The sequence below is a fragment of the Trichosurus vulpecula genome, chromosome 9 (assembly GCF_011100635.1).
Source record: "Trichosurus vulpecula isolate mTriVul1 chromosome 9, mTriVul1.pri, whole genome shotgun sequence".
NCBI classification, from domain to species: Eukaryota; Metazoa; Chordata; class Mammalia; order Diprotodontia; family Phalangeridae; genus Trichosurus; species Trichosurus vulpecula.
Window position 1 is genome coordinate 75,528,267 of NC_050581.1, and position 15,641 is coordinate 75,543,907.

The 15,641-nt window shown below is 42.8% G+C and overlaps 1 protein-coding gene across 2 annotated transcripts in view; it reads right to left on the minus strand.

The window, feature by feature from the left end:
• Positions 1–2,795: 2,795 nt before the first annotated feature.
• Positions 2,796–15,641, minus strand: part of CLCN7 (chloride voltage-gated channel 7) — a 60,833-nt gene continuing 47,987 nt past the window's right edge. For both annotated transcript variants that reach the window (XM_036739063.1, XM_036739064.1), the window contains 9 exons: positions 13,255–13,424; positions 11,867–11,918; positions 11,506–11,633; positions 10,463–10,548; positions 9,777–9,906; positions 9,237–9,296; positions 6,801–6,977; positions 5,686–5,766; positions 2,796–5,155 (listed from right to left, as the gene is read on the minus strand). In XM_036739063.1, the coding sequence (XP_036594958.1) occupies positions 5,069–5,155; positions 5,686–5,766; positions 6,801–6,977; positions 9,237–9,296; positions 9,777–9,906; positions 10,463–10,548; positions 11,506–11,633; positions 11,867–11,918; positions 13,255–13,424 (971 nt within the window). In that variant the 3' untranslated portion in view covers positions 2,796–5,068. The remainder of the gene's footprint in view (positions 5,156–5,685; positions 5,767–6,800; positions 6,978–9,236; positions 9,297–9,776; positions 9,907–10,462; positions 10,549–11,505; positions 11,634–11,866; positions 11,919–13,254; positions 13,425–15,641) is intronic.

Genomic DNA, 15,641 nt, shown 5'->3' on the forward strand with positions numbered 1-15,641 from the left:
CCACAATCTTTAGTGTCTAAAATGGGGACATTAGCAAAAAGTGAATGGTGCAGAGCTGTGCCTATTCTTAGACCCTCTGTGGGAACTCATGGGATCAATTCATCAAACAAGAGACCCTTAGACTTACCTTGCAGTGGAACACAAATGGGCTTTTGGGACCAATGATTTGATACCCCGGCTATCCTAGGAAAGAGTCCTGGGATTGGGGAGGCATGAAGTGCTTACTTGATCAAAAGGTCCAGCTGAGTTTTGCTTATTGCCAACTACCTGAAAGGGGGGAGCATAGAAGCCTGAAGGCTTAGGATAAACTCTTTCATTCTCCAAGATCATTAACTACAAAGCAATGGAAATTAGCTTAGAGATTCCCTGCCAGGGGAAGCTTCCCAACTTTCAGCTACCTTTGCAAATTCATGCTCCAGAATCACTATTGTTTGGAAAGCTATCCTTCCTCCAAGAGTGGGAAGAAAAGGTAGAAATCTTAGGAGTAGATTGTAGTAGACTACCACCATATTTCTTTATCCGCTTCCAAAGGTAGAAATAAGTTAATCTATTTACCAATGTCAAGGCAGATCTGAGTAACAGCCACTTCCACGGTGAAGGAACCTTAATAAACTCAACGGGAATAAGAGAATAGGGCCTCTGGTAAGTAGCAGGAGAAACTTGGGGTGGGGAGAGGAGGCTATTCTTTAATTATCAATAATTATATTGTGAATAAGAGATGGCTCAGCTACTGTATTGAAGACTAACTCCCAATAGGAGGGAACTAAATTTGCTCCCACATTACAGGATTAGTTCTAAAAACAGTCCTACTTGTGAACTGTTAGAGCTTAGACTAGATTGAGTGACCAACAGAGGCAGACCAGACCTCTGTTATTTAGAGTTTTTTTTACAAGCGGCATGATCAAAGAAAGGTGAATGTGAAAGGTAGTCTGAGAGAATAGATGCCCAGCCTGAGAAGGTATGTTTCGGTCCCATCTCTGTCCCAAAGTCACTTCCTTGCTTGAAGCTGTAGATCACTCTATGGGCAGGAACATAAAACCCCAATTTCTAGCACCTCAGTTGTGGTGAGTACAAGAATGTTTGAAAGGCCTATGAGGGAAACACTAAGCAACGGTATCACACTTTGAGCTGGGTTTGGTTGGAGGATTCTGTTCTTCCAAATGTCTCCACTTGGTGGAAGCAGTAAGCTTGGAGAGGAAAGTACCATTACAATACCACAAAAGTAAAAATTAACTTTTTATTAAAGTATAGAAATATCTCTTATGGTTCACAGGTTTTCTAATTAAGACTTCAATGCTCCCCAAAGAAAGATACATTTTTTATCTCTCCAGTAAAATCGCTTTTTACGATAAAGAATGAAAATTGTGCAGCAACATAAAAAGTATGGGCTATACTCTCTTTACTAAGAAGTCGGTGCATGGCTATTGCCAAGGACACCAAGTAAAAAGAATAGATGCCTCCTCTCCTGCACAAGGAGACAAACTGATACTGAGCTGGGCTTGAAGGCAGAGAATAATTATATACAGCCTACCTGACCCTTCTGCTCCCTTCTAACATATTGGGCTAAGCCTTGGTTCTCAGAATCCTGGGACTTCAGGAATAACATTTTTACTCAAGGCACAGATTGTCCTTTGTTCTTATTGGACAGATGTTTCACTCTAGTGGTCTGTTCAGTAGGACTAATGTTAACGGTCATAACTGTAAAAACCAAATCACTCACCCTCATTCCCTACACCTCCCATAGGAGATTCTGGCAGTTCTGGCCTTGGGCATTAACAACTCATTCTCTTACCAGAAATGCATGTGGTCTGTTAAAAGGGAAGTCTTCATTGAGCTGTCCATCAGCTCAAATACCTGACATTTATATGAGTGCTTTGTTCACGTCTGTCTTATCTCATTGGATCTTCATAATAATCCCATGGAGTAGATGCTACTATCCTAATTTTACAGATATGGAAACTGAGGTTCAGCAAGGGTGACTTCCCCAGGGTCACAAAGCTAGTTGTGTCCTCCAGTGCCTCCTTTACTATGCCAGGATGCCTCACGTAAAACAATGGAAATGGCCCAGCACATTTGTCTCTGCCCAAGACACGGTCTCCTTTGTTCATCTGGAGCAAGACGAATAAAGGATCAGAAAGCCCCCTGGTGCAGAGGGTACTTTTCTATGAGCCATCTCATGGACTGCTCCTTAGGCAAGATGATGCAATACCAGAAGGGCTGCAGGAGTTGACAATGATCCCATGAAAAGGGGATTTTGTTTTTCTTTTTACCTTTCTGTTAAGTGTTTACAGCATATAGCATTGACAAAATAAATCTGAGGCCCAAATGGCCAACCTCAGACCTCACTGACAACCCGGAATTAAGGTTATGCCCACTCCTAGGCTGGGCTTCTAAAGGGAGCTTGCCCTAGAGTTAGAGTTGGTATTGAGAACAGGGAGGCCAGCCAGAGAGAGAGGCTCAGCAGGGTTGTGACTCCCTTCTAGTGACCTAGCCTGTCATAAGTGTTCTCTTAGGCCCTTCTCCAATGGATGGATGTTTCTTAGACGATCCTGAAGCAGCCGGGACAAGAGGGCACTCACTGTGAGTGTGTTTGGTAGTCAAGAACTGCCACCAGTCTTGCTCATGATAATGCTCACAGCTGCAAAGGTTAAAGCATTCTCACATATCCGTGGGACCCTGATAGAAGGACTACTGGTCAATACACCATCAACTTTAAAAACTAGACGTCATGCCCCAGCCAGCTCTGGCAAGGGTATGGTCCTGATTGAGAAGGAAAAACATCCAGCACCAGAAGCTTGACTTCAATCCCTTTATTTCTTATATTCATACATATGCTGACCCCTGCCCACCTCCAGGCTTCCCACTTCCTTCTTGGCACATGATCTGAGTAAGGGTTTAAAGGGTTGCAGTGACACGCTTTTCAGGGAGGTACAAAGCCCACAGTCCCCTACTCTTCATTCATCAAAGCCACCTCTACTTTCAACAGAGATAAAATCAAACTGCAACATTTGCCCAAACTATAAAAACCACAAACCAAAGTGTGCTGCTGCTTCCCACAGTAAACAGAAGAAGCAGGACCATGGGAACACTTAAAACGTTTTTAAAAGGACTACTTGAAGCTTGAAGAATTAATCTGTGCAGGGGTCAGTGACAGAATGAACCCCTAAACCTAAACTTCATCAAAGCAGGTCTCTCTCCCCAGAACAGATAAATAGCAACACACATGTGAGTATGGGGAAGAGTCAGCCCCAGGAGGGTGTGGCAGTGGGGAAGGCCAAAGAGAGGCTGCCAGCCAGGTCTGGACCAAGGCCAAAGAGTAGTGGTTGGAGGGCAGGTAGAAAGAATCTGGTGCCACAGAAATAGCATGCTACCCAAGATATTGTGGGCAGAGCTGGTCTTCGCCTATTAATGGAGGAAAAACCAACCAGATACCTGTAAGAAGCCCCCAGGGATCCCTGGCCAGTTATGAAAAGGTATGACAGAGCTGTTCCCTTAAGATGAGCCACAGGCCACATGCTCTATAGTGCTGTCAAGGGTACTCTCTCAAGAGCATGGCATGAACAGTGACTGAGGGAATCAAAGAAAGTTCACCCAGCAAGAGCCTCTCAGGTCCTGCTTTGAAAAAGCCCAGTACAACTCACAGCAAGCATATGCAGGACAAAGTATGCTTTGCATTTATACCCAGCTCTAAGAGATGGGGAAAACAAGTACAAGCACAGTAAGAAGAGGCATATGCTAACACCTGAAGGAGTCATCACGTAAGTACCTTTCATGGACATAAATACAATGTGTACCCAACCCCTAAGAAAGTGTGCTTAAAAGGAGTGTTTCTGACTGAATGGCCAAGGTTCGGGAAGGAGGGAGCGATGCCACAACCACCAACATGAGATGACAGGAGATGTCATGGCCACCACCAAGAAGCCGATTCTAGATTCTACGACTCCACAGCAAGGATGCTCCAATTCTTGTGCTCACTGACCAGAGTCAGGTGGGACAAGGCTAGCTGACCTCAGATCAGAAGGACGGAGCGACAGCAGATTACCCATCCATCTTATGTTGCCCACGGTCAGAAGCCACCTCAGTAAGGATGGGCCACACCTCACATTTCCACCGTTGCCACAACCCGAAGGCTCTGAAGTCTGCCCTTGGAGAAAGGAGAGAACAGATTCAAGGTTCCCTCAGCCCACAAGGAGCCAACGCTGGAAGGAAGGGGATTTCATTGGTAGCAGTAACACCTTGAGCTGCTCTCTGGAGGGTAGGCAAGGTTTTTCATAAGCTCAGTTCCAGTAAAAACTTAGGTCAGTCAGTGTGTGTGGTTTTCCTTGTCCTCAGGCCATTTCTCCTCTTTCCCTGGTCCAATCCAAACCCAACCATTGCTCTGGAGACAGGATAGTCAGGCACCAACGTTGCAGGCCTCCTCAAGCCATACTGAGACGGGGGAGGCACAGGCTGGTTACGGGGAATGTACAGGGGGAGAAGAAGTTGAAACATCTACTGCAGCCTCAGGATTCTTTTGGAAAATCCCCAGAGAGATTCCTGAGCGTTGTGTTGGACTGTGCAAAACAAATGAGCCAAGTTTGGCCACTGTGGCCACAGTGGGATCAGAACACAGCAGGTGTAACAGACTCTATGACTCAGCTTGGGGCAGCAGGACTGGCCTCCACATCCTCTCTACATGTGTAGGGCACAGACAGAAGCTCCCTCACCCCTTCGCTTTCAGACAAGGAGCACAACTACAAAGGAAAGTTATACTCATTTGATCCTTTCAGGTAAAGAAACATAAAAGGACAGAGTAAAAATCGAATCCAATGGCAACAAACCCAACAGAAATATATTAAAATGTAAACAAATATACCCACAATGTATGTCAAATTAAAACACTGAACTGGAACCTGGAGCAGCCAGGTTTGCACTTGGGGAGGCAGCTTGGAAGTCTGGGAGGACTTTTCACTTCCACAGCCTCCAGAGAAACAAGACCTCAGATGAGAGGGCTAAAGAACATGAGGAGGCAGAGGGTTTCCAGTGGTCAGTAACACTTGCCCTGAAGAGAGACAGGATGCCAAGCCCCTCACGTCTGAGCCAAGGAGAGCTCTTCCAATCCTCCTTTTCCTAATCTGTATCTTGCAAGGTCTTTTCTTGTCACTAATCCAACCACCTGTAAAGGCAGAATTAAATAAGGTACATCAGAGGGACCAAATAACAGAAGCAAACTTCTGATTGTGTCACTGCAACATTTGGCATGACAGGTTTGGCCTTCTCTCCCTTTGATCTGGATACCGAAATGGTACAAAAGACCCAACAGAGTTGAGAGTTTTAGCTGCCTGACTCTTGGCTCTGACAAGGGAACCAGATGCTTAAGATTGATGGTATGATGGCCTCACTGGACACACTTCTGTTTTGCTGAATCAGAGTGGCCAACCTGAATAACAAAAACAGGCAGGGCCTTTAGAGATGACAGCCTTTGAGGTTAAGGAAGCCAGATCTATCCGAAATCTCTTCCTGGGGCAGTCACTTTTGGGCCAAAGGAAAAAGGGTTGGGGACAGACAGCTCTGTACCAGGTTCTTCAGGAGAGAGGGTTTAGGATTTAAGGAAAGAGGTAAAGAAATTTCACTACCCTAGTCAGTGATGACCTAATACTGTATTAATGTAAAGTGAGCATTTTTTCCCTATGAATCCAAACTCACCTGATTATGATTATCTACCACCACCAAATGCCTGAGTCCCAGTGCTCGGAAAAGCTTGAATACTCTTGGAAGTGATGCCTCCTAGAAATAAGTCAAACTTTTATTTAGTCTTTAGGTCACTTTGCCAATTATTAGTTTTCCCAAAAAGTAAACTGACTGCCCGTACGAGGCATTCAACTACAGAGAGACAATTTCTATAGAGCTAGTCAGGTCCTAGATCTCATAGACCTTCCTGGTCAACCCTGAAGCAAGGTCATGAAGCATTGCTGACCCCTGGCAGAACTGAGAAGGAAGACTTAAGAGGGTTGCCTCACTTCCTATTTCTCTTGTGTTCTTATGCAAGCTGGGCATCTCCCACAGTAACAGAAATAGTACAGAACCTAAGATATAAGTGGCCAGCCATCTCCTTTACAGAAACCAGTTTTCTTCATTGGCTTGATTACTAGAGTTCAAAAAAATTTATTAAATGCTCGATAAATATAAGGTATTATGCTAAGGGCTAAGGATACAAAGGCAAAAATCAAAGTCCCTGACTGAAAGGAGCTTACAGTCTTCTGGGGTGGGTGACTGCAGCTTTTTCTTCCAGAGGGACTGCACTCTGGGCCAGTTTTAATGTCTGGAAATGTGTTTAAAAGAGGACTGTGATTTACCTTCTTCTTCTGCTTACTCTATATGTGTTTTTCATTTTTATTTTAAAAATTTTTTAAATATTTTATTCCACCCCCCAATTAGATGTTAAAAACAATTTTTTAAGCATTCTTTTAAGTTCAGAGTCCCAAATTTTATCCCTCCTTCCCCTCTACCCTTCCTAAGAAGGTAAGCAAGCGCTATAGGTTATACGTATGCAATGTGCTTGACTTTATTAACATACTGAATTTAAAATATTCTCTTAGTCATTTATGTTTTCTTTTATGTGACTGGAGAAGACACTGACTGTATTTTGTGAAAGGCAGAAATAGCAAACAACCACTTCAACCCCTTGGGAAATTCTCCATGGTCACTCATGTAACAATTGTCTGCTCTCTACCTACAGAGGGGTCCTTTGATTTCTCAGTCTCCTGTACTGGTCAGAGGTTTAGGGAGCAGCTCTGGTGCCAAGCATCCTGGCCAGTTACCTGAGGCACTGTGTATGGAGAGGGGTTCATGAACTCTGTGAGGTCCATCATGCATTCTCGTTCATCCTGAGACACATGAATAGACTGGATGGGTGGGAATCGGGGGTAGGCGTCTCGAAAGTCCTTCAGTTTCAGTCTCCTCTGGACCAGGTTCAGACTGGCCCTCTCTACAAACACCTAGAGTGGAAGACAGAGAGAAGGAAAAAGCATCCTTTGATCTCACAGGGTCTCCCTTTGACACTGCAGACATTGAAACAGCAATGGTGTGCTTTGTTTTTATTTTCAATTCTCTCCCTTCCCCTCCCCTACCCATTTAGAAGGCAAGAAAAACAAAGCCTATTACAAATAGTCATACAAAACAAATTCCTGTATTAGTCATGTCCCACTCCTTTCCCCTTACAAAAAAAAAAAAGGGAAAAAGAACATAAGTTTCTATCTGCATTGAGTCCATCACTTCTCTTTTCTTTTTGTAGGTGGGAAGGCTGGGCAATTGGGGTTAAGTGACTTGCCCAAGGTCACACAGCTGGTAAAGCGTGTCAAGTGTCTGAGGCCGGATTTGTACTCGGGTCCCCCTGATTCCAGGACTGGTGCTTTACTCACTGCGCCACCCACATCACTTCTCTCTCTCTGGAGGGGAGTAGCACATTTCACCAGGAGTCCTTTGGAACTGTGGTGGGTTGCTTTGCTGATCAGTTACCAAGTCTGATTTCAGAGTTGACTGTCTTTACAATATTATTGTTATTGTATAAACTATTCTCCTAGTTTTGCTCACTTCACTCTGTATCAGTTCATACAAGTCTACCCAGGTTCTCTGAAACCATCCCTTTCATCATTTCTTATGACACAGTAATATTCCATCACATTCATATACTACAACTCATTCTGATATTCTCCATTTGACGGGCAACTCCTCAAGTTTCTGATTTTTTGCCACCACATATTATAAATATTTCTGTACATATGGGTTCTTTCCCCTTTTTCTGGGGTATAGACCTAGTAGTGGTATCACTAGGGCAAAGAGTGTGCACAATTTAATAGCCTTTTGGGCATCGTTCCACACTGATCTCCAGAATAACGGTGATGGGGTACTTTGCAGAGGATACCCAGAACCTTGGCATTTCTGTTCTTGTGATGTAGTCTTTGAAACTTGAACTAGAAGGTAATAACTACCACCAAATATGAAGTAAGCTGCCACAGCAGAGAATGGGGGATCATTTACGAGGTCTGAGAATGTCTGCACCTGGCATTTAGGGCTCTGATGGCATTTTTATTTTATTTTTTTAGGTCTGATTAATTTTATCTTATTTTTTAATTTTATTTTAGACTCAAGGACCAGAACACAAATACAGAAGAGAAAACAAACAAAACATATCGTAAACTTTAATACTGAAACTTAAATACAAAGTGAGAAAGAAAAAAAAAGCATGCTGTGTGCATAGCAGAACGTAAGAGAAGACTCAAAATATGTAACAATAAATTTTCATTTCAAGAAAGCCTGTATGATAAATAGTATAGGTTGTGTTGAGAATTGTCCATCTTTTCTTTGCTCCCTTGTGAGTTTTCTTTGTTCTCTGCTGTGGACTTTTACTTTGTTCTTTTTTCCCCCCTCCCCCCATCCCCCTAGAAGGCTACAATAGTTTAGATATGTTTCTCTATAGCTATATATACATACATACATATATACATATATAGACATATACTTTCCCAAACACACTCTACTCCTGATCTTTGTTCTTATGTTTGGGCATATCCCTTGTTTCCTACCCCTCCTGCCTCCTCTACTTTACTTCTACCCACTACCTTGCCCTCCTATTACTTGCCTACCCCCTCCAAGGATCTCTCCCCTATCCTCCTATTTCCATAAACCTAAATATCCTTCTATACCCCCCTTTTACCGATTCCCTCATTCTCCCCTCTAAAAATCCCTCCCCTTGTCCTCTCCCCCCCCTCCATGCTCCTACTATTTTATTTCTTCTAAATTTAGAAGACTTTTATACTCTTCTAAATATACATGTATTGTTCCCTCTTAAATCCATTCCCGATGAAAGTAGGTTACAACAACTTACCAGCCCTCCTCCCCCATCTAATTCCTCTGTATCCATTCTTCCTCTTGCACCTCATTTTTGTATAAAATAATTATTCTTTTTAGCTGTTCCTAAATGGTTTTATTTTTTAAATTCATATCATAGGTTTACCCCAGTCTTTCTTGTGAGCTTACCAATTATTAGTAAGAATTTTAGACATACATTTTACCTTTTACATATATAAAAGGTAAACAGTGTGTCCTTATGAATCCCTTATAATCAGTCTTTGGTATGTACCTTATGTTTCTCTTGGTTCCTGTATGCCGAATCTTTTATTAAGTTCAGGATTTTTTTTTTAAACAAAGTCTTGAAAGTGATAGCATTTATAAAAAGTACTTATGAATAACCATACCTTATGCTTCAAGAGGACAATTAACTGAGAGCGCAGGATTAAGCCCTGTAACCTTGCTGGCTGCAGAAAGAGAATATCTTTTAGTGCACACATGATGCCCAGAAGCAAGATTTACAGTCTGGATTATTTTCAAATTTCCTGTTCAGGAAGCAATGCACTCAGGCTTTAGGGACGTGAAGGAATGGCCCCGACTCCTTTCACCACCTCCTTCTCTTTCATTCCTGGGTACATGAGCCATAGCAAAGGTTATGGCAATAAGCTGTCTGGGAAAATACAGAAGTGAAAACCCTTGGGTCTTGCTTCATCTAAAGTCAGCTCCGATTAACCTTTGTCTGTCTGCCATAATTAGCTGAGGCTGTCTATTCCCCTTTCCACCAGGAGCTACCCAAATTTGGAAATGAAGACAGTCTGCCTGACTACTCTTTCAGTATAAACTTGTCTTCTCTCTGGGGGGGAAGGGGTTGAAGAGAGATGGTTATTTATAAGATTGGATGCCATTTTTTTCTCTTTTCCCTCTCCCTGGCAAAATTCGTCCTCTACCTGGGCATCGTCAGAGTACTCCACCACTGGGAAGCCATTGTGATTCGAGGAAGTGTCACTGAGGACATCCACTATGACCCCAACTTTCTCTTTTCTCCGTAGACAGGTAACTGGTGTACTCATCACCTCTCTGTTAGGAAAGCAAATAGAGAAGGAAGAATAGGCACTCTTAGCATGCAGCTGTGGAAAAAGCAAGCACTTAGACCACTGGTTTCTCAATACTGCCTCAATTTCAGAATATTTAGGGAAAAAAGATGCTCCTTTTAGTTACTATCAAGTTAATTAACGGTATCTTATAGACCAGTTTCAATCCACAGCTATAGCTGGACAACAATGAAATTTTCAACATTTCTCTGAATCCTAGGGTTTCTACAAACAGGACTGCAAAGCCCTTCCTAGAAATGTCATGACTCTCACTCCCCACTTAAAAAAGGGAGATTATGAAACACTAGGACTTACCAACCCTGTCCCAGACAGGAGTCAGAAGAGGGACAGCTGAAGTTACAGTTTTAAAAAAAGTTCATTTCTGCCAGCAGAGGTAAACAACTTACTTCCTTGGGAAGCGTGCATTACCAAGCATGGTCTGGGCCACTGATGTCTTCGTCATTTTGTTCTAGTCTGACACTCGTAGAGAAAGCCCAGGGGGTAGATCTTGGGGGTGAAAGTGCCAGAAAGAGGGTTATTACCTGGCAGTGAGTGAGTGAGAAGTAACTGGAGCTTCCCAGTGGAGGAAGGGGACACTCTGCAGCTGGATATGCATGTCATAAAGGCCCTGGAAAGAAAAGGCAGGACAAAACTGATATACGGTTGTACTTTCTTCCAATAGGGAAGCCAGACTTAAGGGTTGTCCTCCTCCTGCTGCTGACCATCTCTACTCATGTTCACTGACAGACCCTGTATTCTTCTTGTTGCTCCTTTGAAGTTCCAGCCAAAATCTCATCTCCTGCAAGAGCCTCCCCTAGTTTCCCTTAATGTTGGTTCATCCCTTCCTCTAAGATGACCACCAATTTATTCTGTTTACATCTTGTTTGTATACAGCTGTCTGCATATTCTCTCTCACTGCACTGTAACCTACTTGAGGGAAAGGACAATTTCTACCTTTCTTTGTATCCCCAGGGTTTGGCAGAGTGGTTGGCACAAAGTAGATGCTCAATAAATGCTGGACTGACTGAATGAATCCATCCTGTCCCCTTACTCCTGGTGAGGAAGTGTCACTACAAATAATCTTCAGGGCGAGAACCACAAGAAGATGTTTAAATATTATTAAACTTTAAGGAATCACAGAAATCACCTATTTAGCCCACATATTTTCCTGCAAGGTGAAGAGGGGGATCATCCCTATTCCTACCAACACAGAATTTTTAAGAGAAAGATTCAGTGATTCCTCTAATCTGAGGCAGAAATGAGACAGAGCAGAGTCTTTGGGTCCATGCACCATTGCTTCCTAAAGGCTAGTGAAATCTTCCAGGGGAGCAGACAGGAGGGGTTCTTCCTTAGAACATTTGGAATGAAAACGCTTTCTCTACTAGATCTGCCATCTCTACTCCATAGAGAATACACTGCTACACTGTGGAAAAGGCACCAATGTTGTTTCCTATACTTAAGACACTTGGCTAATGAGAGTCTCCCAAATTATAAGAGATGGGAAAGGAACGACTTGTTTGTTTGAGTCACACAACACAGTCCAAAAATGGCATTTTTTTCTCATTCTTCCCCTTCCATATCTAACCTCAATAAAGAAGTCTCCAACAATTTTTGCTGTCATCAAAACCAACATGATGGGGAAACCATAAGTTACGTTGCTCGTAGCCTCCATCATGATGACAGTCAGACTCAGAGTCATTCTCACAATGCCACCTGAGGAAAATAAAAGGGAGATTTTCAGGTCAAAATCAGTTCTTCTGAATCCTTTTACTTTTCCATGCCAAGCTTGCAACAGTTTTAATACGTTAAGTCTCAGGTCTCTCCTCAATATGTGTGTGAGTTGCAGGGAGACCAGAAAGCTAAGTTACTCCCTCCTGATCCTTGGCGCTCCATCCCACCCTCCCTCCTTAGAATGCACTCATGTTATGGCAAAAGACAAGACTCACCAAGCTGGGCAGCAGCCCCCATCAGGGCATACTTGCCAGGGTCAGCCCATATCTACAGGTAGAAGAAACAAACACAAGAGATGTTAGAGCACTGACAGATAAGACTGCCACCTCAAAACCACAGGCTCTCTAGTTTCCTAATAAAAGTAGAATGACTGACAAATCCAAACTTTGGAGAATCTTGTCTGAGATAAGAATGGATTCCCCAGGCCAAGAGGACTAGATTATACTCCCCAAATTTAATTTCTATACCCAAAGTCATGCTCTGTTTCCCAGACTTTGATAACTTAAACAGCTTTCCAGGGTAGCTACAAAAATACTAAACCATATCTACTAAGCAGCATTGCTTACCTAATCTGCTAACCCATTGTAGCCCATTAACAGCGGCTGTTAGCCAAAAGATGCCATTCTAAGGACTATGAGGAATACGCAGAAACATGGGAAGACCTAAGACTCAACTTAAATGCTACTTTCTGCAGAGACCTTCCTGCTCCTTGCAGATGCTTAAGCCTTCCCCGGCAAGGATGTCTTCTGTCTGCTGTGTATGGGCCTAATTATTTATATACTGTCTCCCATGCTAGCATGTAAGCTCTTTAAGAGCAGGGATAGTTTTTCTTTTCTTTGTACCCCCAGAGCCCAGCAAACTGAAGGTACTTAGACGCTAACTGATCTAAAGCAGAGACAAAATAATGATATATACATGACTTTTTTGGGTGAGGGTTGAAAGCATAAGGTGAGTAGAGGAAGTCCAGATCTGTGAATCCTTCAGTGTGGGGGGACTCCTGGTGTAGACTCCCTCTACTGATGTAAATCTGCAACATATCTGTATTTGAGAATTGCTTTAGGGGCCCTGAGGGATGAAGTAATTTGCCCCTAATAGTTATATAGCCAGTATGTCAGAGGCAAAATTTGAACCCAGGTTCTTTGGAATTTAAAGCCTGCCTTCTACCCATTATGCCATAATGCCTCTCTTATAATCATTATAACAATAAAAATGAAGTCAACATGGAGAGGCAGCAAAATGCTAGTCAAATACAAAGGTCAATTTTAGTGCCACGTTGTCAAAGTTAAGGAACACATCCCATATTTTTATTAAATCAATCAACAATTTGGGGAGATCATACTTTGCGGGGTTGAGAAGTGGTTGGATGTTTGTTGGGAAGTTACTGGTGAGAGATAATAAAACATACCAATTAATTAAAAAAAAAAGATGTTACTCTAAGCTATATACCAAGAGCTTAACTGAGATTCCACTCTCTCTCTTTGGGTAGCATAAGAAGACATTTCAAAATGTATCTATTTACCCCTACCTTCCCTCTTGTGTTTGATTCATCTTAAAGTTGATCCCTCCAGATCCTGTCAGTTGGCAGGACAAAAAGGATACTCACTGCAGCACTGGTAAGGTAGGACAGGGATATGCCAAAGAGTCTTCCCCAGGCAGCACCAATGAGGAGGGATGGAATGAAGACTCCAGCAGACACGGTGAGCCCATAGGTCCAACACGCCAGCAGGAAATAGACCAGAGTGAATAGTCCCAGGGTCATGGGGTTGTAGGAACCTAGGGAGGGCAGGAGATGCAGAGATGTCAGGGGCATGTATTCTATGCCTCTCCTGAGGTTCCATGTCTCTTCTATTTCCAACAAAACAAAAATATAAAATACCACGCTGTTCCCAAAAAAGAAGCGGTGAAAATTTTGCATCAACATTGCTGACCATGAAAGGTTAAACAGTACAACGAACACCAAAAACCTACTACTTCATAGCTTATCTTAAATCCTATTCTGAGCATCCTGATCAAGGCTGATGAAAAAGGCTTGATTGTTAACCACATTCTGCTAGTTACTTCACCCCCTTTCATGGCATGCCCTAGGGCTTTTTCTAGGGTTTTCACTCATTCTCAAGAGGAGAAAGGATGTTAAGACAATTCCTTCTTCCTATTTTAGAGATGGAAAAACTGAGGCAGAAAACAAGAGAAGGAATTTTTGAAGCAAGAAGTCAGCACTGGAGGAAATCAAACTCAGCTACCCAAGCCTCAGTCCCCTCCTTTCTTGACACTGTTACCTTATTTCATCTACCACATCACAATCTCAACCAAATCCTGATGCCATGTTAACAAGCAATTACAAGAAGTAGCAAGAGGCAGCCTCAGCCCCTGCTCAAAAGACTAAAAAACAGCATGACTCAAAGTTGCAGAAAGGGAACCTCACTAAGGCTACTTTTCTCTATTCCTTCTACACTGGTGATCTAGAGCTTAGGAAGTTGGTACAGAAAGCCCAAACAGGAACGTGCCAAGGCTCAGGTAAAAAAACAAGTTTTAAAAATCATTCCAGACATCTGGAATCACATCCTGGCTGCTGGCAACAACAGAAGTGCTTTCCCCAGAGCTTCTAGGGGAATGTGGGTATCCCATGTCAGAGTCAAAAACATATGAGAAACCTCGTATGGCATTCAGGCTTGCTTCCTGGGATCTTAATGAGAACAAGAGAGGGCTGCAGATGGGTCCTACAAGTGAAGCTGAAATTGGGCAAGCAAAAGATTTCAAGATCCACTGAATTCTGATGGCATTTGTCACTTGTGCAGAACTGAAAGAGATGTGGAGCTGAGTAAATCACAGGCACAGGAACTTGGGCATAGAAATGAGAAGACCTCACCAAGGACACCTCTCAGACTGAAACAGAGGCTGGGCTGAGGACAGTTTAACTACTAGCCACCCAACTTGATTTCTGAACTAATATATCGGAATACGTATATATTTTATATTTGTAAATATATACTATTTACACAGAACAACTCCATTTTACAAGGGAAAAAAAGCAGCAAAAGTAAGTAACTAGAAGCCATGTAGTGTAGGGGAAAGGCTGAACTTGGTGTCTTACGGCTGGCTTTGTAGCTAACTTATTTTTCCTTGCCTGGGCTAGAGTTTTCTCCTCTTTCATATATGGCAGACAGACTAGATGGTCTCCAAGGGCCCTTCCAGCTCTAGAACCTATGGCTCATTATACACAAAGTCACGGAGTAAATCAGTGGTAACTGCCCTGCCATCTTCTCTCCTTCTGCCTCATGTCTACACATCCTGATTTTTCATTAAATGCTTGGTTGTCAGAGAAAACAAGACAAAGTCTTATGGTCACAATTTCAAACATTACTTTGACTTGGGGAATTTGCTTAGTATTCTGACCAAAATTAAAATTCCAGAAACAATTCGCAGAAGGTAAAGTCATTCAGGAAAATGAAATCCTAGTAAATGATGGAAAGAGCCAAGAGCCTCCCAGAGCAGATCATTCTCCAGGAAGGAAGGAAGACAGAGTCTATTAAACTGACCAAGCCCATCACTCTTTCAACAAACACAAAAATACAAGCCTACAGTTCTTCCTCCGTGCTCTTGCCCAACTCCATCTCCTTGCACACCATTACCTTCCCACGGTTTTTAATTCCCCATCTGGTGGACAAAAAACCCTAACTTATAAAGCTGAATAATTTGAATATTTTCATCTTCAGGGGACAGCTGTGTTCACTGTGAGTTACAGTACTGGATCTATCATCACTATACCTTAGGACAATAACTCAGTGACCTGTGAAGACTCTGGGTTTGAGGGCCATGGGAGCAGTCTTTCCTTTCCCCCTTCTACTTCTACTAAGCTCTATTCACTATCTGAAGGGCCAGTGCCAAGCAATAAGAAAATTTAAAAACAGTTCATATGTAGCCCAACACTCTCCCCTATTCTCCAATTCAGTTCCCACCATGGGAACAAGTGCAGGCCAAATTCTGATTCTA